We start from the raw sequence: 23,909 nt of genomic DNA, 5'->3' as shown, positions 1-23,909 counted from the left end.
TCCCCCTTAGGAACTATAGGTATGACCAATCCTGGTATCCTGGACTCTTTCATATAGGATGATAAGCTCAGCCACCTATACCGTAGCGGTGTCGTTATCCCTTCCTCATGACAGTCCCGGCTCCCTATTCCAGGCTCTCCGCTCCCTCAATCTGAACCAGCCAACCAACACAACAAAGATGAGGCCACCGATACGTCATACATACAGTCAGGTCCATAAATATTGGGACATCGACACAATTCTAACATTTTTGGCTCTATACACCACCACAATGGATTTGAAATGAAACGAACAAGATGTGCTTTAACTGCGGACTGTCAGCTTTAATTTGAGGGTATTTACATCCAAATCAGGTGAACGGTGTAGGAATTACAACAGTTTGCATATGTGCCTCCCACTTGTTAAGGGACCAAAAGTAATGGGACAGAATAATAATCATAAATCAAACTTTCACTTTTTAATACTTGGTTGCAAATCCTTTGCAGTCAATTACAGCCTGAAGTCTGGAACACATAGACATCACCAGACGCTGGGTTTCATCCCTGGTAATGCTCTGCCAGGCCTCTACTGCAACTGTCTTCAGTTCCTGCTTGTTCTTGAGGCATTTTCCCTTCAGTTTTGTCTTCAGCAAGTGAAATGCATGCTCAATCGGATTCAGGTCAGGTGATTGACTTGGCCGTTGCATAACATTCCACTTCTTTCCCTTAAACTCTTTGGTTGCTTTTTCAGTATGCTTTGGGTCATTGTCCATCTGCACTGTGAAGCGGCGTCCAATGAGTTCTGAAGCATTTGGCTGAATTTGAGTAGATAATATTGCCCAAAACACTTCAGAATTCATCCTGCTGCTTTTGTCAGCAGTCACATCATCAATAAATACAAGAGAACCAGTTCCATTGGCAGCCATACATGCCCACGCCATGACGCTACCACCACCATGCTTCACTGATGAGGTGGTATGCTTAGGATCATGAGCAGTTCCTTTCCTTCTCCATACTCTTCTCTTCCCATCACTCTGGTACAAGTTGATCTTTGTCTCATCTGTCCATAGGATGTTGTTCCAGAACTGTGAAGGCTTTTTTAGATGATGTTTGGCAAACTCTAATCTGGCCTTCCTGTTTTTGAGGCTCACCAATGGTTTACATCTTGTGGTGAACCCTCTGTATTCACTCTGGTGAAGTCTTCTCTTGATTGTTGACTTTGACACACATACACCTACCTCCTGGTGAGTGTTCTTGATCTGGCCAACTGTTGTGAAGGGTGTTTTCTTCACCATGGAAAGAATTCTTCGGTCATCCACCACAGTTGTTTTCCGTGGTCTTCCGGGTCTTTTGGTGTTGCTGAGCTCACCGGTGCGTTCCTTCTTTTTAAGAATGTTCCAAACAGTTGTTTTGGCCACGCCTAATGTTTTTGCTATCTCTCTGATGGGTTTTTGTTTTTTCAGCCTAATGATGGCTTGCTTCACTGATAGTGACAGCTCTTTGGATCTCATCTTGAGAGTTGACAGCAACAGATTCCAAATGCAAATAGCACACTTGAAATTAACTCTGGACCTTTTATCTGCTCATTGTAATTGGGATAATGAGGGAATAACACACACCTGGCCATGGAACAGCTGAGAAGCCAATTGTCCCATTACTTTTGGTCCCTTAACAAGTGGGAGGCATATATGCAAACTGTTGTAATTCCTACACCGTTCACCTGATTTGGATCTAAGTACCCTCAAATTAAAGCTGACAGTCTTCAGTTAAAGCACATCATGTTCGTTTCATTTCAAATCCATTGTGGTGGTGTATAGAGCCAAAAATGTTAGACTTGGGTCGATGTCCCAATATTTATGGACCTGACTACATGAAATATTGGTGGCCTCATCTTTGTTGTATTGGTTGGCTGGTTCAGGCTGAGGAAGCAATCTAGCCGGTGACGGATCTTATTTCCCTACACCTGCATCATTTATGCTCTTTGCTGTAATTTCCACTATATCCAGTTGTTTGAGGATTACACACGTGGACATTTGTTCTTATCATTATTGGTGGAACATATTATTGGCAATTTCTGCCTAGTAGTGCTTTTTTTTTATTTATGTAGCACAGTGTGTCATTTGTCAAATTTGTGTTGTCGCACTTTGATGTTCATTTAATAGCACTTTTAGTCCCAATTTAGGGATTTGAGCGTCTCCGTTATATCCATATTTATTATTTAATTATCTTTTTTGTGGTCACCTATCACGTTTCTGATACACACATGTGGAAGGACTTTGGTTGGTCCTATGTTTTGTCGTTAGTCAGGTTTTATCCTAACTGTCTTATTGTTTATTTGTAAAGGCACCATTTATGCCAGTTGTCTTTTTTTCACTGCACAGTTGCGGGCATAATTTATGCCAAATGTCCATCACCTTGTGATTTTATGTCACCTTACCCTTGTTTTAGGGACACGTGTGTTATTTGCAATATTTCCTTTAACATGCATTTATATATTTGTGTTTTTTTCCCATATGGGTGTAGATTTTGCATATGATGGCACAATATTATGAATATTCGATGTATATACATCTCGCACAGAGGACTGTATAAGAGGATTATTTATTTGTTTAATTCTGTATTGAGTATATATAGTATATAGTTATTTGTGTGGGAGCACAGCACCAGTTTCTTCTCTTTTAAGACAGGTTCTCTTTAATAAGACTTCAGGGGTAATTTATACCCCTGATGTCTCCCTGCCCTCTACTGAAGCTAATAGAGTGCAGATTGCACTCCATTAGCTTCTCACCTGGTCACAAGGGCCAGTGTAAGTGACACCAGCAACCAAAAGGGAGAATTTACACAATGCTTCTGGATTCATTATAGCTAGGGTAGATAAGCAAAATTATGTTAGGTGGCAAAGCAGAAGTTCTATTAGCAGAACATAAAAAAAATGAGTAATCCAATGTCCATCTAAGCCAACAGGTTGTAAAATGCTTCCCTTCTTTCCAACACTCACATGAACCTTCCTGAGCGGTGATACATAGGCTGACATTCTGCTTGTAGGTATGTAATGACCCTGCATTACTCCTCAGTCACATTACCCAAAGGAACAGAACACATCCAACACTAAGCAGACCAGAACCAGTGATGTCATTAGACCAGGCATCACAAAGTGTGGCATGAGGCAAAGGAATGGCCCCCGCTAACTAGTTTTGTCCGTATCCTCAGACTTTCTCAAGGCAATTTTTAATTAAAGTTGTTGTAACCATCAGACATGAAATATGAACAAAGCACACCCCCTCTATAGTGTGTACTTGTCCAAATCTAGAGCACTAAATGTCATTTCTGTCTGCACCCTTGTTCCTCTGCAGGACAAGTTTTCCTGACACTGAGAGAAATGGTGACAGCCTCCGCTCTGGTTTTTTGAGCTGTGTGAATGGGGGGTGTCTCTTCCCTCCAATCAGCTGTCAGAGCACTCCTCACTAAGCTCCACAGAGTGTAATTTCAATTCTCCACCCTCTTTTTCTGAACTCCTCGGGCAAGCAGAATTAACTCAGTACTTTGAATGGAAGTAGAGAAGATGGACAGGTAGAACATATTTAGGAGGATTTGTTTCATCTCTGTGTACCACCTGAGGCCAGGCACTTCACTGGGTATATGGAAGGGTTTACAACCACTTTAAAGTGTTACTAAACCCACAACAGTAAAATCTGTCTGTGTAGCGGAGGGGAGAAATATTATTTTTGATGTGGTGTTTTGTTAAAATCAACAGCATGTAAACAGTCAGTTTGTCTGCTTAATTAACCACCTTCCGTCCAGCCACTGTATATAAACGGCCGGACGGTGGCAGTGCAAAGTCGGGTGGCTGTTTATAAATGGCCTCCCCGCCTCCTGCTTGTGCGCACTCCCTGGGAGCGCGCAGCACTGCGATCTGGTGCTCACTGTATCCTCCGGACACAGTGGAACACCGATCGTCATACGGGACCTCTGTGCGAGGTCCCAATCATGTGATCACTGATTGGCCAATCAGTGATCACATGCAGAGTAGTAAGCAAGATGTCACTTGTGTCATCATTGCTTACTATGTGTGAAATCTGTGAATGATCACAGAGGTCACATGGTACAAGGCTATTCACAACAGCCTTGTACCATGTGACAAGCTGTGACCAATCACAGCTCACACAGTAGTTCTCAATGGCTGCAAGAATGCAGCCAGAGAGAAGGAGGAATGATTGCTTTTACAGCCTTTATGGGTGTAAAAGCAATCAATGTAAAAAAAAAAAATCACCCCCATGGTGATACTGTACTGCTAGGGTGGTGACAGTATGTAAAAAAAAAAAACATAAATAAAAATGTAAAAAAAGTTTAAAAATTATAATTTTTGGTTAAACTAATTTGGGTTATTTTTTTTTTACTAAAAAGATAACGGAATAAATTTTGGCCAAGATTTATGATGAAATATTATTTATTTGCAAAATTTTATAAGAAACACCTTTTTTCAAAATTTTTGGACTTTTTCATTTACAGCAAAAAAAATAAAAATCGCAGTGGTGAATAAATACCACCAAAATAAAGCTTTTTCTGTCTCAAAAGAATGCAAACAAATTCATATGGGTACAGTGTTGCATGACCGCGCAATTGTCATTCAAAGTGTATAGCGCTGAAAATTGGCCTGGACAGGAAGGGGGTAAAAGTGTCCGGACTTGAAGTGGTTAATCTGAGATCCTGTGCCCCACAGAGGAAGCGCAGACAGCATGGTGTCCTGTAGCTAGGAAAAGACTGACGTTGCGGCGCCGGGTGCTTAACCATTTCCATACCGGGCACTTTTACCCCCTTCCCTTCCAGGCCATTTTTCAGGTCTCAGTGCTCTCACACTTTGAATGACAATTGCGCGGTCATACAACATTGCACCCAAACTAAAATTTTATCATTTTCTTATTTTATCATTTTCACACAACTAGAGCTTTCTTTTGGTGGTATTTAATCACCACTGGGGTTTTTATTTTTTGCTAAATTAACAAAAAAAGACCAAAAATTTTGAAAAAAAACCCCACATTTTTCTTTTTCTGTTATAAAAGTTTGCAAATAAATAATTGTTCATAAATTTAGGCCAAGATGTATTCTACTACATGTCTTTGAAAATAACCCAAATTAGGATGTATTTTTTAGTTTGTAGGAAAGTTATAGAGTTCACAAACTATGGTATAGATCTGAAAATGGATCTCAAGAAATTACATTGGCTGTCAGTACTTCAGGATTGATCAAAGAATGTCAGAACAGTACAGATATCCCCCAAATTACCCCTTTTTGCAAAGTAAACAGTCCGACGTACTTTACAAGAGGCATGGCGAGTTTTTTGAAGTTTTATTTTTTTTGTCATTTTTCGGAAAATGAAAAAATTGAAGAAAAATGATTTTCACATTTTTTTTTACATACTGTCACCAGTGCAGTACAGCATCATCATATAACTGGCATGGCGGTGATCAGGGACACTGACTGGTGACAGTATGAAAAAAACATTTTTTCTTTTACTTTTGTTTTCCTTTTTAAGATTTTTTTTTTTTTTTTTTCTTTTTCATATTTCACTTTGACCAAAGTAGTACAATGTTACCATAGTAACATTGTACTACTTTGGGGAAGTGATCAGTATTTTTTTTTTTTTTTTTTTTACACAAGTTGTTTATAGCCAAGAATTACTTTGCTATATGCAAGCATTTGCCTGAATGACATCGATTCATTCAGGGTTTTTTTTTGTGCTTAGTTGTGATTTGGCCATGGCTAATCACATGACACAGCTGGGCTGTGATTGGCCCAGCTTGTGCATGTGATCGCTGTGACCATTCACAGCTAGACACACTAGTATACAATGGATGGCATGAATGAAGCCATCCATTGTATACAACTGTCATGTGACCTCCTGTGATTGGTCACAGCAGGTCACATGGTACTGGCAACGGGGCTGATATTTAGATCTGGCATCGGCCATGTCCGAGGTACATGGCCGGTGACAGATTGCAGGCGCGCAAACTACCCCTGCTCGGGAGGACGCCATACGGCGTCCACCCAGAACGCTGAAGCATTTTGCCAGCTGCCAAATGGCCATTGGCCAGGCGGCTAATGGTTAAGGCTTGACTGAATTCAGAGGACAACATATAATATCCCTATGCTGGCAGAAAGGATCAGACACTTTGAGTGTACTCCTGCGATGGATACACAAGAACTGAGGGCGGATGTCTTCCTAGAAAGAAGTTAGAAGATAACCAGATCTGCTGAGAGCCAGTTCTGTATGAGCTGTGCTTTGCTTTCTGAACTGCTGGGACTTGTAGTACTACATTGGCTATGCAGCTTCCTGGACATGGACTCTGCTCTTCCTGCAACGGCTGTCGGAGTGGTCTCGATGCTGCAGCCAGGGCACATAGCCCTCTGAGGACCTGTGATGTGCCTATGAAGGACCTCTGCCCAACAGACCTCCTTTCCTCTGCTGAGACCACTGTTGGCTGGTGAGTCCCAGAATTACTGCCCTGTGCCCCTGGACTTTGCTCTACCAGTTTGTGGCCTGCTACTCACTGTGCCCAGATTGTTTCTCTTTGACTCTGGACTAAGCCCCTGCTGTATTAGAGTATCACCCTGTGCCAAGGACTTATCCCCCTGTTGTGCTGGATCCCTGTCCATTCCTGCTGTGTGTCCAGTTCCTTGTGCAGATTAACCCTTTGCCTGCCAGAACACTGCCATCCCTGCTGTGTGCCTAGTTCCTTGTGCAGATTAACCCTTTGCCTGCCAGAACTCTGCCAACCCTGATGTGTGTCCAGTCCTGTGTGCTGAATTAACCCTATTCTGCCCAGAACCTTTACCCTGTGTGCTGGACTTCAAGGAAAAGGAAATCCTGATAAACTGCCACCATCCTTATATTACTAAATACAGTAAAAGAACCCCCCCTTACACTGAATGGGACTTTGAAAAATAAAGAGTTTATATATTTATGTACAAATGCCTTCAAACAATTCCATAAAATTATGGCATACCACGCCATTAATACAAACAATGATATTCTACGTATTCTTATATCACTATTGGAGGATATCATACAATAGTTGAACAATGATCCTAAATGATTACAGAGATGGTTCTGCAGAAACTGACACATTTCGGGGCTATATAACTCAGGGATAGCAGACACTCGGAGTAAAGGTGATATAGTAATGTGAGAGAATCAAAACATGAATCAGTTTTCAATCATAAAAACAAACTCATCAGCATCTCCTGTGGGCTACGGGCATCCAAGACTCCCACCCAGACTGAACACAGCGGCCAACCCAGATCACATATTTATGGGGGATCTCAGTGTTCTTAAAATGTATATATTGACATCCACATAGGTGAGTCATAGATCGTATGTATAGGTCTCCACAACTTTATCTCCAAACATATCATATGCCCCATCGCTAATAGTGTCATATCATCATCATGAGAGGTCCAAGCTGGCACCTCTAGGTCAGAGTGTGTGCTGGACTAACTCTTATATGCCCAGATGACTGGCCTGCGTCCTATGTGGACTATGCAGTGATACATTACTGCCCAGTGGGCTATTTTGTTGTTCTGTGCCATGCTACCCTGCTTTGCCAGCACGGCTCTGCCCATGTGCCAAGAACTTTAACCCAGCTGGGACAAACACTGCTCTGCCCTGTTTGCCCTGGGATATATCACCTATTTACTGTCCCATATTGCTGTCCTGAGGAGCTCTCTTCATTGCTGTGCTTACGGTTTGTTCTTTGGACTAGTTCTTCTACTGCGTGTACCCAGAGTGCCCCAGTAAATGCCCGCATGTCGGGTTCCTTGTGATTTGCCTCTGTGTGCTTTCTCTCTGCGCTCCTAGTTCATCTCAATCTGTATACGCAGTAAAGCATGCTAGTTATACTCACCGTGGAACCTAAGGGGTTACTCCTCTGCATTGTGTAAAAAGGCTGTTTGATCCTGTCTTCTCTGATCCTCCCTTTCCTTTGTTGTCCCCAATCCATCCGCCATAGTTAGAGCAACAGTGGAAAGTCTGCACATGCTCTGTTTGGTGTGTATTGCTGGAGATTTGTTTTTTTTTGGGGGGGGGGGGGTTGCATGTGATCGCCATAGGGACAATCACCTCTGTCCAGACAGAGGATCATTAGGGGTTATATAAGGCAGTCAGAGGAGAATAATAACTCTTCCTACAACATTGACCAGTGTTCGGTTTAGCAGTTTATATTTACTAAAATAATTGCGTTTCGTGTTCTGTGTACGGTGGGAGACCAGATATAGTGAATGCAGGGTCCGGGGTTTAGTAACACTTAAATTTAAAGCAGAGTTCCACCCAAAACAGGAAGCTCCGCTTGTTTGCACCCTCCCTTCCCCCTCCACTGCCACATTTGGCACTTTTTTGGGGGAGAGGGGGGAACGGGTACCTGGTTTTGACAGTTCAGCTCCCCCCACAGTCTTCCAGGACACTTCAAAGGTCCCAAAACATTACAGGACCATTCAGAGGGAGCAGTGCGACTCGCATATGCACAGTAGGAAACTGGCTGTGAAGCCACAAGGCTTAATTTCTGGTTTCCCTTACTTGCTATGCCGGCACCAGGAACCCAGAGGCTAGTAAAGAACTAGCCCAGGTGAGGATGGTGCTGGACCCCTGGATAGGTAAATGTCCTTTATATTACAGTGCCTTGAAATGGTATTCATACCCCTTGAAATTTTCCAGAAACAAAAACGTAAATGTATTTTATTGGGATTTTATGTGATAGGCCAACACAAAGTGGCACATAATTGTAAAGTGGAAGGAAAATGATAAATGGTTTTGATCATTTTTTATAAATAAATATCTGAAAAGTGTGGCGAGCAAAAGAGAAAAACAGCTTTGTGAGCTGAACACATCGGGGTTGATTTACTAAAGGCAAATAGGCTGTTTACTTTGCAAGGGAACTTTCCCCAGAGCTTAGTGAATCTACGCTGACTTCCATCATCCACTCATGTGCAAGCAAAGATGATGGGCTTTTTTTTTTTTGGGGGGGGGGGTTTTGGTTTTATTTTTTAACCGCCTCCTGCCTGCTATATAAGGAAATGACAGGCAGGCGGCGGCTCTCTCGTTCTGGGAGAATGTCATATGACGTCCTCCCACTCTAACTGTGTGCGGTGAGGCAATCGGTGGTGCGGTGTCCCTGGGACACAGCGAATCACCGATCGCAGTAAAGAGCCGATGACACAGGCCTTGTATGTGATCAGCCAATCACATCTGATCACATGTAAACAGGAAATGCCGGTTATCGGCAGTCCTCTTCTCCCACTGACAGCACGTGAGGAGAGGAGAGCCGGTAGGCGGCATTCTTCAGAGGGGACATCTACACTGACGATCAGTGTGCTCTGATGATCAGTGTAGCCCCATCAGGGCCACCTGTCAGTACCCATCAATGCCACATATTGCCCATCAGAGCTGCCTTCAGTGCCCTTCTTTGATGCCTGTCAATGCCCATCAATGCAGCCTCATTAGTGAACATCAGTGAAGGAGAAGAATTGCTTATTTACACATTTTTTTAATAGAAATTAAGAACTTTTTTTTTTCTTCACAATTTTCAGTCTTTTTTAGTTTAGCAAAAAATGAAAACACCCAGTGGTGATCAAATACCACCAAAAGAAAGCTCTGCCTGTCTCAAAAAAAAAAGATAAAAATGTTGTTTGGGTAGTGTTGCATGACCACGCAATTGTCATTCAAAGTGCGACAGCGTTGCAAGCTGAAAATTGGCCTGGACAGGAAGGGGGTAAAAGTGCCCGGTAGGCAAGTGGCTAATTTTCCTTGCACATGATTGGGCTCACATTGCAAAGTGAAATTTCACCACATCCCAAAGATTTGGGCAAATTCCTTTGCAAAGTGAACCAATTATTTGTCTTTAGTAAATCAAACCCCATTATATCCTGTCAAAGGCATACCCTGCATTCACATAGTGGGGAGATTTACTAAAACTGGAGAGTGCAAAATCTGGTGCAGCTGTGCATGGTAGCCAATTGGATTTTTAACATTACAATGTTCAATTAACCACTTGCCGCCCAGCCACTGTAGATATACAGCGGCAGGGCGGCACTGGCAGGCAAAACCACGTTTTAAAACGTGTGTTTTGTAAACAAATAGGGGGCGCGCGCTAGGCGCGCCGCCGCCCTATCTGTCCCGCCGATCACCGCCGCGGATGTCAGTCGCCGGGTCACAGCTGGTCCTTAGCGGCTATTTCCCGGCGATCGGCGGTAAACAGTGACAGAGCGCACAGCTGCAGTAGCTGTGCTGTCTGTCACTTCCTTGTCAGCTCGAGGATGAGCTGATCGAGACAGAAGAGTTTCTCTTTCTCGATCAGCGGTGTCCTGTACAGTACACACCCCCGCCCCCTAGTAAAACACTCCCCCTCACTCCAATAACCCTTCCCTGCAAAATAAACTTAACCCCTTCCTCCCCAGTGCCATTAGTACAGTGTCAGTGTTTTTCTTTTTGCACTGATCACTGTATTAGTGTTTTTGGGGATGTCAGTGACCCCAAGTCAATACCCCCCAATGTCAGAATGTCCGCCGCAGTCGCTGTCATAATTCACTGATCGCTGTCATAATTCACTGATCGCCGCCGTTATTAGTATAAAAAAAACCCTAAAAATCCCAGTATCTTTTCCGCCATTTGTAAACGCTATAACTTTCACGTAAACCAATTAATTTACACGTATTGTTTTTTTTTTTAGCGAAGACATGTCGCAAAATACATTTTGGCAGAAATTTATGACTAAATTTGATTTTTGCATTTTTTTTTTTACTGGACATGTTTTATAGCAAAAAGTCCAAAATATTGTTTTTTTTTTTCCTCAAAATTGTCAGCCTTTTTTTCTATAGCGCAAAAAATAAAAACCACACAGGCGATCAAATACCACCAAAAGAAAGCTCAATTTGTGGGAAAAAAAGGATGTAAATTTCATTTATGTACCATATTGCATGACCACGCAATTGTCCGTTAAACTAGCGCAGCGCTGTATAGCAGAAAAATGGCGTAAGTTGCAGTATTTATACCATAGTTTGTAGACGCTATAACTTCCACACAAAGCAATCAATATACACTCATTGGGATTTTTTTTACCAAAAACATGGAGCAGAATACATTTTGGCCTAAATTTATAACCAACTTTGAGTTTACTATATATTTTTTATAGCTGAAAGTAAAAAATATTGTTTTTCTTCAAAATTTTTGGCCTTTTTTTGTTCATAGCATGAAAAATAAAAAGCGCACAGATGATCAAAAACCACCAAAAGAAAGCTCTATTTGTGTGAAAAAAAGGATGTAAATTTCGTTTGGGTGCAGCATTGCATGACCGCGCAATTATAAGTTGAATTAGTGCAACGCCGAGTAGAAAAAAAGAGGCCTGGTCATTAAGGGGGGTAAATCCTCTGGAGCTCAAGTGGGTAAGCTTTAACGATAAAACCTGGAAGCTGATTGGTTTCTATGCAGAGCTGCACCAGATATTGCGCACTCCAGTTTTAGTAAATCAACCCCAGTGTGTTAAAATGAACCTTTTTGACGTTTTTAATGGTCCATTATGATCAGGCAGCTGCCTAATTCTCACAATTTATGTCTTAACTTAAATTTTTTAATATATGCATTCATTTCCTTAGAGTGGTATGCATTTTCAACATGCACAAGGTGTAAATCAGAGTTTAGACCTGATAACGGGCATGTGTGCTGAATGATTTCATTTGAATATTACCTCAGTTTCCAATTAGGCAGGATTAAGAACTCATGCAGTGATCATATTTCACCTTCTCCTTGTGGTCAGGAGGGATTATGCGCTCTCTGCACACCATTGCTACAATTTCTATGCTTTGTACCTCTCTAAAATGTATTGCCTTTCTTTCAAACGGGTGGCAAGGCTTACTGCTCTATGAAAAGTGCTTTGTGGTGGATCAGCAGAGAGCAACAGTTGGCAAGCATTAAGAAGGTGATTCTGCTGCTTCCTGAACGTCTTTTTGTTTTTTTGTTTTTTTGTTTTTTTTAAGCAGTTGGTTCTATGGGTGCAATGTTCTCCCATTGACCTGTCAAACTCTTCAGCCCCAATTAAAAATGCCATAGTATTAGCTTGTGTAGTGCCCAGTCAGACTGTTATGATAACTTCTGGGTTGGTGGCCAGGGGCAGTAAAGTATCAGCTCAAATGCCTGTTTTTTTTTACAGCCCCCCCCCCCTTTTGTCTGTGAGAATATAAACCCTTAGCCCCAGCATATATTCGTAGCAACCTGGAATAATGAACCTACTTATTTAACGTAAGACAAAAAAACTTTTTGTATATTAAAAGAAGAGATTTATATTATCATAGGCGTGCACTGAACAATTTTGTAAAATTGATTATTTTATAAGAAAAGGGTAAAATGCTTACAGACACTGTACATTGGAAATGCTTAAATCACAGCAATGAACACATTGAAACCTACAATAATAAAATGAATCACAGGTAAACATTTACTCTTTGCCGTCTTTAGATTCATTGACATTGTCCTTTTGGTCTGTGCCCTGTGGAGCTGTAAGCTGGATGGGTATAGTCCTTTCCTCCACAGCTGGTATGGTTCTCCAGGGGGCTTCTATCCGCAGCTGACCTTCTGTGGTCAATGTGCAGCTGATGTCCTCTGCCTTTACTTCTTGAGGAAGATCCATTTCCTTCCTGAAGATCTGACACTTGTAGGAGTAGGAACCTTCACCATCCTGGTTCTTGGTCTCCTTGGCTGCAGTCACCAGTAACTTCCGGCCCAGAACCTTGACTGTCAGCTCTTGGGGGCAAAAGTCATTGACTCCCAGATTTAGAACAAATGCACCTTCTGTAGACTTGTCACTGCTGGTCATCATTGGTAGAACCTTATTCTCTCCAATAGTCATCTCCTGCATCAGCTGTCGGTGGAACTGCTCTGCCCTTCTGATATTCGTTTTCATCTCTTCCACCGTCCTAATCATGTCCTGCTCCATTCTAGAGAAGACATCCTCAGATATTGGCCACAGAGGCTGCAGGAAGGGTTTCCAGGATCCAGTATTACTCTGGAGCTCAAGGCACAGCATTATATTGCCACAAAGTTCTCACTTGCAGCAATAATATGAATACAGCTTTCAGAGGTTGTACACAACCAGTGCTTTTATACTGGGATGAAAACTTCCAAGCATGTCTTGCATTCCCAGTCCCTGTCACATGTTACATTATTGGTAAATATTACTCTACATAACCGCATGACTCAGTCCGTCTTCATTCACGGCTCACACACTAAAATAACATGTTTGACGCAACCCTGACAGTTTCATGTTTCATGGCCTGGACACAGAGACAACTGTTCAACAATGCAGACAGATTCCTGAGCCATTGCCTCACTGTGTCTTTTTAAGTCTCACAGTCCTTTAAAATTCTGAGTGGGTAGCAAATCTGTCACAAATAATAACTTCTGGAGACATGGGGACTCCATAACTTTCAACAGACAGTGTTTGTCCCCCCCCCCCCCATTTCATCCGCATTGTATTATTTGGACAGTTATGCAGGCCATAGACGGGTCGAAAATCGGCTGATTTTCGCACTGTTAATGGGTTAATTGGTCGGCCGTTTTTCGGGGTTTTGGCACATTTTTTTTTTATCAATGAAGTTGGAAAAAAAATCAGCCGATTTTGCAGATCGGCCGATTTTCCCAGCAATGATGGGCAAATCTGCTGATCTTTTTACCGATAAAAAATCTGCCATGGCCTGCAAGAAGAAGAAGAAAAAGAATATGAATTCCAGTCCGCTATTATATTTGACATGAAAAAGTATTGCGGTTGCAACAATGTATCTATTTGTATCCAAATATAAACATCTGTATCCAAAGTGGATACAATTGGACACATTGTTGCAACCGCAATACTTTTTCATGTCAAATATAATAGCGGAGCTCTCTGTAGGGACAGAAGTAATTAAATGCTGGCTGTAGACAGGATGAAAATTGGCCGATTTTTTTTTTTTTACCGTTGGTGGTAACGTCGGCCTCTTGAACGACCGATTTTTCTTTTTTTAAATGGCCGGTTTTCGACCCGTCTATGGCATGCATTAGGCTGCATTCACACTTGAGGGTTTTGTAGCTTGAGCCTGGGTTCACACTGATGCGGTGCGTAATTCGTAGTGGTTTCTGTGTGAATTCCGCACCGCATCTCAATCGCACCCCGTTCATGCGAACCGCTGCAGGTGTGTGTATGTTAACAACACCCTGAAATCGGTCCGCAAAACACAGTGGGATGTGCAGAATCGGATTGCATGAATGTGAATACCCATAAGCTCCGATTCTAGTGTAGACCAAAAAAAGCAGTCCTGCTCCTTTTTGGTGCAGATGCAGTGTGAGTTAAGCTATACAAAAGGTATGGCTCAAATTGCACCGCACAGAATTCGCATGTGATTTGCACAGGAATGCGGTGTGGTACCTGTGCGTATCACATGCGATATGCTGCATCGCAGAAGTGTGAACCCAGGCTGAGAATCACAGCTCCAAAAAAGCTCAAATTGAAAAAAATCAATTGTTCTCTATGGTGCCTGTTCACAATTGATTTTTTAATTTTTAGCTTTTTCGGAGCTTCAAGCTACAAGAGGGCCTATAGGTAAAGATAGGCTGTCTGCATTTAGGTGTTTTCAGGATCTATTCTCTAACTTCCCACCCACAGCACCACCTCCCTGGAGTTTGCATGTTCTCCCTGTGCCTGCGTGGGTTTCCTACGGGTACTCCGGCTTCCTCCCACACTCCAAAGACATGCTCGCAGGTTAATTGGCTCCTTTCTAAATTGCCCCTAGTATATGTATGAATGTGAGTTAGGGATCTTAGATTGTACGCTTCTTGAGGGTTAGGGACTGATGTGAATGTACAATATATATGTAAAGTGCGGCGTAAATTGATGGGGCTATATAAGTACCTGTAATAATAACCACTTCCAGTCCAGGCCAGTTCTGACATTCCTCTCCTGCATGTCACAGTCATATTATTTTTTTTTTTCACTAGAAAACTAATTAGAACTCCCCAAACATTATATATTTTTAAGCAGAGGCCATAGAGAGTAAAATGGTGGGTGTTGCATATTTTTTATGTCACACAGTATTTGTGCAGCAGTTTTTCAAACACAATTTAAAAAAAAAAAATTTTTTTTTATCCAATAAATTTTTATTGAGAATTTTCATAGATGAGCAAGAAAATAAAGAGTTCCAAGCCAGTAATAGTCATACATGTTATGGCATTTTCATCCAATAAAAAAAGGGAAAGCGGAAACAATAGCGAAGAGAGTCAACCCGTTACCTCAGAGGGCTCACACTGTAACAGGTTTATCCTTCACTAAGAATTGTACATGAGAGTTATAGGAACAATGTAACAACTTTAATGAATTTTATTGCACAAAAACACAATATAATACTGAACTTTTTGGTAAAATCTAAAAGATGATGTTACACAAAGTAAATATATAGCAAACATGTCACTCTTTAAAAGTGCGTATGCCCATGGAGTGTCACCACATTACGGAACCTAACATCTCCATAGGCAAACCTTTAGGGCCAGTTCACACTACTTGCGTTTCAGTTGCTTTTTTTCTGCATCCAAAATGCACAGAAAGTAGGTTATATGGTTGTCAATGTCATAGTTCACATCAGTGTTTGCATTTTTAGTGAGTTCCCCGTGAAGAAAAAAAAAAAAAAGAACAGGCTGCATTTTTTCTGTACAGAAATGTACTGGAACACAGTAAAATGCATCAAAACACAAAGAAAATGTGCTAAAAATGCACTGGAACACGGCTCTTTAATTAAAGAAAAAGAGAGGGGAAAAAAATGAACTAGAATACATAAAAACGCACTGGAACATGTCAAAAAGGCATCAAAATGCACTGGAACGTGTCAAAAACACGCATGTAAAAACGTATCCGGAACAGATCTGGACTGCGTTTTCTATCATGTGAACTGGCCCTTACAGGTTACCAGTTTAGAGTTACACAGGAGGTCTGCTGCTGAATTTATTACTCTTGCACATGGTGATACCTCACATGTGTAGTGCGATCGCCATTTACATATGTATGTGGGACTGACACATGCTTTTACCTTTGTGTGTGAGCACAGTGGGGCAGGGGCGCTTAAAAAAAAAAAATTCTTTTTACCTTTTATAATTTATTTTACTTTATTTTTACACTGTAACTTTATCACTTTTTTTGCTATCAGAAGGGGTGTAAACATCCCGTGTGATAACAATAAAGCATGATAGGTTTTCTTTTTGGAGAGATCAGGAGATGCTAGACCCCAGATCTCTCTTCTGGCCTTTCAAAGCATTAGATCAGTGTGCTGATGGGCCTTTCAAAGCATTAGATCAGTGTGCTGATGGTTGTTGAAGCCAGAAATGACTTGTTTACTGAGCCCGAAACCAGCAGTGACAAAATCCTCGTTTCCGGTTTCTGATGTCACACAGTGGGAGGAATGGATGTCGTTCTTTCCACTGTGTCAGGAACAGGATGCCCGATCACATGGGAGATTCCGGTAAAGGCTGTGGGAGTGGGGACCCCTTTCCACCGTCTGTAAAGTAATCCAGCGGCTTCTTAGCTGCTCAGACTACTTTTACATGAAACTGAATCTCCAGCACTAAAAAGTGATATCTTATCATCGCTGCAGCAAAGACCGAGGTATCATCCTTCCCATCCAAGGACGCTCGTGTACATCCTATGGAGAAGAAGTGGTTAAACAATGTTCCATAATACTGAAGTTCTCCATCAAACATACGCTGGTTGTACTAATTATATTGTAGGAATGGACCTTTTTAACTTTGACCATGTATAAAGTTGTTTCAATCTGCATATGCTCCACGTTTCTGGAATGCTGTAGGATGGGGTCTCCAAGCTATGGCCTGCAGGCCACATCCAGCCTACAGCTAGGGTCAGTGGTGTATACTATCCAATGTGCATTGATTGAGGATTAAGGCCAATAGAGGCTGCCTATAGTCTCCACTTCTGATGCAAGGGGGGACTCTGACGGGGACATGATAGGACTTTTTGGCTCCTGACGTTTTGTAAAATATACAGTGGATATAAAAAGTCTACACACCCCTGTTAAAATATCAGGTTTCTGTGATGTAAAAAAAAAGAGACAAAAAATATTTAAGAACTTTTTCCACCTTTAATGTAACCTATATACTGTACAGCTCAGTTGAAAAACAAACTGAAATCTTTTTTTTTTTTTGGAGGGGTGGTAAAAATAAAAAACTAAACTAATGTGGCTGCATAAGTGTTCACACCCTCTTATAACTGATTTTTAGCTGTGTTTGGAATTAAGCAGTCACATTCAAAATCATGTTACATAGGAGTCAGTATACACCTTCCATCATTTAAAGTGCCTCTGATTAACCCCAAATAAAGTTCAGCTGTTCTAGTAGGTCTTTCCTGACATTTTCTTAGTCGCATCCTACAACAAAAGTCATGGTTCGCAGAGAGCTTCCAAAGCGTCAGAGGAATCTCATTGTTAAAAGGTATCAGTCAGGAGAAAGGTACAAAAGACTTTCCAAGGCATTAGATATACCATGGAACACACTGAAGACAGTTATCATCAAGTGGAGAAAATATGGCTCAACAGTGACATTATCAAGAACTGGACGTCCCTCCAAAATTGATGAAAAGACGAGAAGAAAACTGGTCTGGGAGGCTGCCAAGAAGCCTACAGCAACATTAAAGGAGCTGCAGGATTATCTGGCAAGTATTGGCTGTGTGGTACATGTGACAACAATCTCCCGTATTCTTCATATGTCTGGGCTATAAGCTAGAGTGGCAAAACGGAAGCCTTTTCTTATGAAGAAAAACTTCCAAGCCCGGCTAAATTTTTCAAAAACACATCTGAAGTCTCTCAAAAGCATGTGGAAAAATGTGTTATGGTCTGATGAAACCAAGGTTGAATTTTTTGGCCATAATTCCAAAAGATATGTTTGGCGCAAAAACAATACTGCACATCACCAAAAGAACACCATACACACAGTGAAGCATGGTGGTGGCAGCATCATGCTTTGGGACTGTTTTTCTTCAGCTGGAACTGGGGCCTTAGTCAAGGTAGAGGGAATTATGAACAGTTCCAAATACCAGTCAATATTGGCACAAAACCTTCAGGCTTCTTCTAGAAATCTGAACATGAAGAGGAACTTCATCTTTCAGCATGACAACAACCCAAAGCATACATCCACATCAACAAAGGAATGGCTTCACCAGAAGAAGATTACAATTTTGGAATGTCCCAAACAGAGCCCAGACCTGAATCCAACCCACAAATCTGTGGGGTCATCTGAAGAGGGCTGTGCACAGAAGATGCCCTCACAATCTGACAGATTTGGAGTGTTTTTGCAAGGAAGAGTGGAAAAATATTGCCAAGTCAAGATGTGACATGCTGACAGACTCATACCCAAAAAGACTGAGTGCTGGAATAAAATCAAAAGGTGCTTCAACAAAGTATTTAGTTTAAGGGTGTGCACATTTATGCAACCATATTATTTTAGTTTTTTATTTTTACTTCCCTCAACCTAAAAGATTTCAGTTCGTTGTTCAACGTAGTTGTACATTTTATAGGTTAAAGGTGGAAAAAGTTCTGAAATTATTTATCTTTGTCTCATTTTTTTAAATCACAGAAACCGAAGTTCAAAAGGTGCTATTGACATGAAATTTTCAGCACGAAAAGCTAGAACATGAAGAGGAACTTCGTCTTTCAGCATGACAGTGACCCAAAGCATACATCCAAATCAACAAAGGAATTACTTCACCAGAAGAAGATTCAAGTTTTGGAATGGCCCAGCCACAGCCCAGACCTGAATCCGATCGAAAATCTGTGGGGTGATCTGAAGAGGGCTGTGCACAGGAGATGCTCTCTCAATCTGACAGATTTGGGGTGTCTTTGCAAGGAAGAGTGGGCAAATATTGTCAAGATGTGCCATGCTGATAGACTCATACCCAAAAAGACTGAGTGCTGGAATAAAATCAAAAGGTGCTTCAACAAAGTATTAGTTTAAGGGTGTGTACACTTATGCAACCATATTATTTTAGTTTTTTATTTTTACTTTCCTCCACCTAAAAGATTTCATTTTGTTGTTCAACTGAGTTGTACATTTTATAGGTCACATTAAAAGGTGGAAAAAGTTCTGAAATTAATTATCTTTGATTCATTTTTTTACATCACAGAAACCTGACATTTTAACAGGGGTGTGTAGACTTTTTATATCCACTGTATGATGTGGCTCCTATACTGAAAACATTACCCTTGCTCTAGGAGATGAGAGTAGAACTATCAAAACTGCTCCTGGCCCCTTCTGAGAATTTAAATTGAAGTGCCCCACCACTGTTAACTGGTTCAGCACTATCTTTCCACTTTCCTCACCTGCCTCTCCTGATTCAGCAATGCACACCACAGCCACCTTAGCAGCATTGAATTCCAGGAACCCCAAAGTGTAAGACTCCAGTTATCATGCACCCCAAGTTAGCATTATACTCTTGTCTATATTGTTTAAAATTCTGTTGCAATATTTCACAACAGTGTGTAATACACACTGACTGTTGGGTTGTATTGGTGGTGAGGTGAAAACCACGGGGGGCTAATGGATCAAGGATGATCAAGTGGAACTAGCACACTGGTTTCAGCCCCATGGTCACTGTTTCAGATCAATAAACTGAAACAGTCTGAGCCCTGGTTCACACTGATACAAATCGGCATGCAATTTGACTGTTCAAATCACATGACAAATCGCATCCAATGATCGGCAGTGGAACCGTTCTAATCGGTGTGACTCCGGCTTTGCCGGTGTCGCACCAAAGTAGTTCCTTCACTACTTTTACCAATGTGGGGTGCAACGTGCATAGACATCTGTGTATGAAGTCGAACAGATGTCTATGAAGTCGCACTGCCATTCACCTTTGAAATTGGCAAGTTTCAAAGTCTGATCCAGTGTTAACCAGGGCTAAGTATAGACAGATATTTCCCACAACTATCTCAACAGAATAGTTTACTTCTCTAAATAGTTACATAATTCATAACAAAGCTGTAACTATTCAATGACAGGGTTTGTGAGAGACAAGAACAACAGGCGGAAGTGATTTAATTACATATTGTATTTTATTGTTATTATATTGGGTTCACACATGTATGTTGCTGTATGTGCATTTATGTACAGTGTGTTCAGCATTCAACACTTCTGGAAATGTGTGATACCTATATAAGGCCACTTATGATTGGCTAGATGTTGGTGCCAAACTGATCCAGTCCCCGCCCAGCTTCTTCATGGATAGTAAACAACAAAAACTACAGTAAAGGTAGGGGAATAAAATAAAGTCCTTCCATGTTTATTAAATAGGTACCACATCTTCTAACGATAGCTATATAAATAAATCCCCTCCAGCATAGCTAATAGGACCTTCATGGTACCACCACAATCAATTCAATTATAAAATGTATCAAAAGTTTATTTGTATAGACTCAAATTATAATCACATTAATAAAACATTTCATGCACATTTTCTTGCCATCACAATATGTTCATGTACAGATATCCTCTATTTTCTATTTATGGAATATTTTGAGGGGGAACCCATGCCAAACTTGTTCTAAAATATAGCATGGGGTCCTCCCCAAAATCCATACCAGACCTTTATCTGAGCAAGAAGCCATGAAGGCCAGGAAAGGGGAAGGGGGGGGGGGATACGAATCTCGAATATGAATTTGAAGGGGAACCCCACAAATTTTTTTTTTCTTAAATTGACATGGGGTCCCTCCCAAAATCCATACCAGACCCTTATCTGAGCATGAAGTCATGGAGGCCAGGAAAGGGGGGAAGAGATGCATCTTGAATATGACTTTTAAGGGGAACCCCACACAATTTTTTTGTGACATCACTGGGCGACCCTTACCCCCATGTTCACCTGTCATTCAGCAAGTGTCTTTCCATTGGACACTTTGTGTCTGGCGGGCTATTTTGCTTTACTCCATGCAGGTTGGCATTCATCGTGATTGACGTTGGATCTACTACGGGAGACTTGTCAAAAACCGATTCTTGGATTTTATTTATTTTTACATTTCCTTTGGTAAAGGAGTAGGACTACTATGTACCCCATACCATACTCATTCACATGGGGGGGTGGGGGGCCAGAATCTGAGGGCCCCCTTCCAGATCCCAATCAGTCACACATCCCCCCCGCACCCCCATAGCCAGTGGGTCAGGATTGTGGGGAAGAGGCCCTTATCCTCATCAACATAGGGACAAGGTGCTTTGGGGGGGAGCCCCACTCCCCCAAAGCACCCCCAATGTTGAGGACATGTGGCCTGGTATGGTTCAGGAGGGGGGCACTTGCTTGTATAGATTTTGGGGACCCACACCATTTTCAAAATCCATACCAGATGCAAAGGGCGGGAAGCCCGCTGACAGCAGATGAGTCATGGTTGTTGAGAATGTGGTGGCTGCCCACTCCTCTACAACCAGTTATTATTTACAATGAATTTGGATCATTCCTTATGTTATCAAAAGCATTTGAAAATGTGACGGATGAATTAATGCATTTGTTATTTTTCGTTATAACGTTTTTCAGATTCATTGCCATTTGTTTCAATGTCCAATTGGAAATTAGGATGTATCCGAATCTCCGAAAATGAAATTTTCAGCAAAAAAATGAATCAAAACGAAACGAAGTGCACATGTCTAAAATCTAATCCATCATTTCTGCGACTGTAACTAATTACTGGAATCATACAGTATATGTAGAAAATAGAGGACATCTGTGCATGAACATATGGGGATTGTATGAAAATGTGCATGGAGTTTTTTATTAATGTGATTATTTGAGTCTATACAAATAAACTTTTGATGCATTCTATAACTGAATTGATCATGTGGTACCGTGAAAGTCCTATTCGCTATGCTTGAGGGGATTTATTTATATTCTTCTTGGATAGGCCAGGGACCCATTGCTGGTAGATAAGAGCCTTCCTCATATTGTGCCCAACTCCTGGCCATAGGCCTGCTCACGACATCCCTGGATTTAGGCCTTAATATTCAAGAGTAAAGGAATGTCCACACAAGGAATGGATTTTCCTCACTGGTACTGGTGTAGCATTAGCCCCTTAGGGATTGCTGATGAATTTGAGTCCCCCTATAGTCCTGCACAGCCAGTCATTCGGCATGTCCCACACAAGCTTTCATCTGAAGACAGAAACCAGTCCTTGAGCGTTGGTTTTGGTATTTATTGATGGAATTAGAACTTGGATAGGGTAAGGGGGGTATAGGATGCCCAAGGGAACCAAGATCTGAGGACAACTTCCTGAACTATTCACAAGCTTCTCCTTCTTCAGCAACACAGTCTCTGTTGGAGTGCTAGCCAGCATCTACTAGTTGTACCACCCCAGACCCTAGATGAACTCCTCTTCACTCCGCAATCTGGAGACTTTCTTCCCGAGCAGGGGATCTTTCATTGAGGTGAACAATCACTAGTAGGCAGAGGCGGACTGACCATTTGAGCACTCGGGCACTGCCCGAGGGCCCAGGGTCAGTAGGGGGCCCCATGAGATGCCCCTGGTACCTTTCATTGGCTATTTCATTATCAAGGTCCTACCTTTCCTCAGGGCTTGTGCTGCTCCATGTGCTGGCATCCATCTTAGGTCTGCAAAGCATTGTGGGATCCTTTATGCTTTCAGCCCTCTGCGGCTCCTCCCTGGAGGTGGCAGCTTATGACATTTAAGTCTGCTGTTTGCAGCTGTCTGTTGCACAGCAGCAAGCTCCTGTTTAGTTAACTCTTTGCTCTCCTGCATACCGACTTGGCTTTGGCTAAGACTCCTCCTGGCTTCTGACCCCGGCTCTGGCGACCATTCTTCCTGGCTTCTGACCCTGGCTCTGGCGACCATTCTTCCTGGCTTCTGACCTCGGCTCTGGCGACCATTCTTCCTGGCTTCTGACCCCGGCTTTGGCTACAATTCCCGCTGGTTCTCGACTTGATTATCCTGGAAGACGACCTCGGCAGGAGAACTTCTGTCCTACCAAGTCATCCGCTGTTGCTGTCGGACTTGCATAGACTCTTGCCTTGTTTCTGTGTAAATAAACCTACCTTTAATTGCACCTCCTTGTGTGTCTGGCTCCTCGCTCAATGACATTCATAGGCTTTTTTTGGGAGTGGGCGAGGACACAGGGGCCCCATGATCCCCTATTGCCCAGGGGCCCCATGAGTTGTCAGTCCGCCCCTGCTAGTAGGGGGCTAATCTGGTTTCCCACCAGAGTGCTCTTTCCCCTATCTGCCCCGGTGGTGTCAGTGTACTCACTCAGATCCTCTCCTGTACCATTTGTGGTATGGCTGCTGCTACTAGTCCTATCAGCTGGGCTGCTCCTTCCCTGCCATACAGGTGGTCCTTGCTTAGGGGGCCAGCGGGTCCTGAGTTTTTCTCCTTTCCAGCTCCAGGCTTGCAGGCAGACCCCATCTCACTAGGCCTCTTGGCAGCCTTCCTCCTCCAGCTTCACATCTTCCTCACTTCCTCTACACCTCTCTCACCACCCCTCTCCTGGTACTGAGCAGGCTCTTACACTTTTAAGGGAGCCCCAGCCCCTTACCAAGCCTTCTGTTGGGGAGTGGCTGAGGTCACTCAAGAGTGCAGCCAGCCACTCAGATCCACCCACTGCCTCCAAGGCCCTCCTCTGAAAACCTCAGCGCAGGGTGAAGTTCCAGAGGGGCTAGCCTGCAGAGTTCCCCAGACCCGACCACAACTCGACCCCTTTGGCTACCACACCTGAGCTGCTAACAGCTCCTGACTAACCATTAGGGTCTAGCTCTCTCTAGCTACACTAAGGGGTGCTACACTAGTTTTACTGGTACTCTTAAAGATGGCAGTAATATTTAACTTCACATTGTCATACTGATAGAACTCAGTGCTGCACACCATACACAGGACGTT

General features: G+C 42.3%; 1 protein-coding gene across 1 annotated transcript; it reads right to left on the bottom strand.

Annotated features, from left to right (window-relative positions):
• Window positions 1-12,329: 12,329 nt before the first annotated feature.
• On the bottom strand, window positions 12,330-13,110 carry LOC149451447 (heat shock protein beta-11-like). Its single transcript, XM_089690630.1, has one exon. The coding sequence runs from the start codon at window positions 13,043-13,045 to the stop codon at window positions 12,458-12,460; it is 588 nt and encodes a 195-aa protein (XP_089546756.1). The 5' UTR covers window positions 13,046-13,110; the 3' UTR covers window positions 12,330-12,457.
• Between the last annotated feature and the right edge of the window lie 10,799 nt (window positions 13,111-23,909).

The sequence above is a fragment of the Staurois parvus genome, unplaced genomic scaffold, assembly GCF_062004578.1.
Source record: "Staurois parvus isolate SC_StPar_1 unplaced genomic scaffold, SC_StPar_1.0 ptg000538l, whole genome shotgun sequence".
NCBI classification, from domain to species: domain Eukaryota; kingdom Metazoa; phylum Chordata; class Amphibia; order Anura; family Ranidae; genus Staurois; species Staurois parvus.
This window is presented reverse-complemented; position numbering and strand designations above follow the sequence as displayed.

What these genes read in the sequence shown, in the direction of transcription:
- LOC149451447 (XM_089690630.1), bottom strand. Translation starts at nt 13,045, where the DNA reads ATGCTGTGCCTTGAGCTCCAGAGTAATACTGGATCCTGGAAACCCTTC.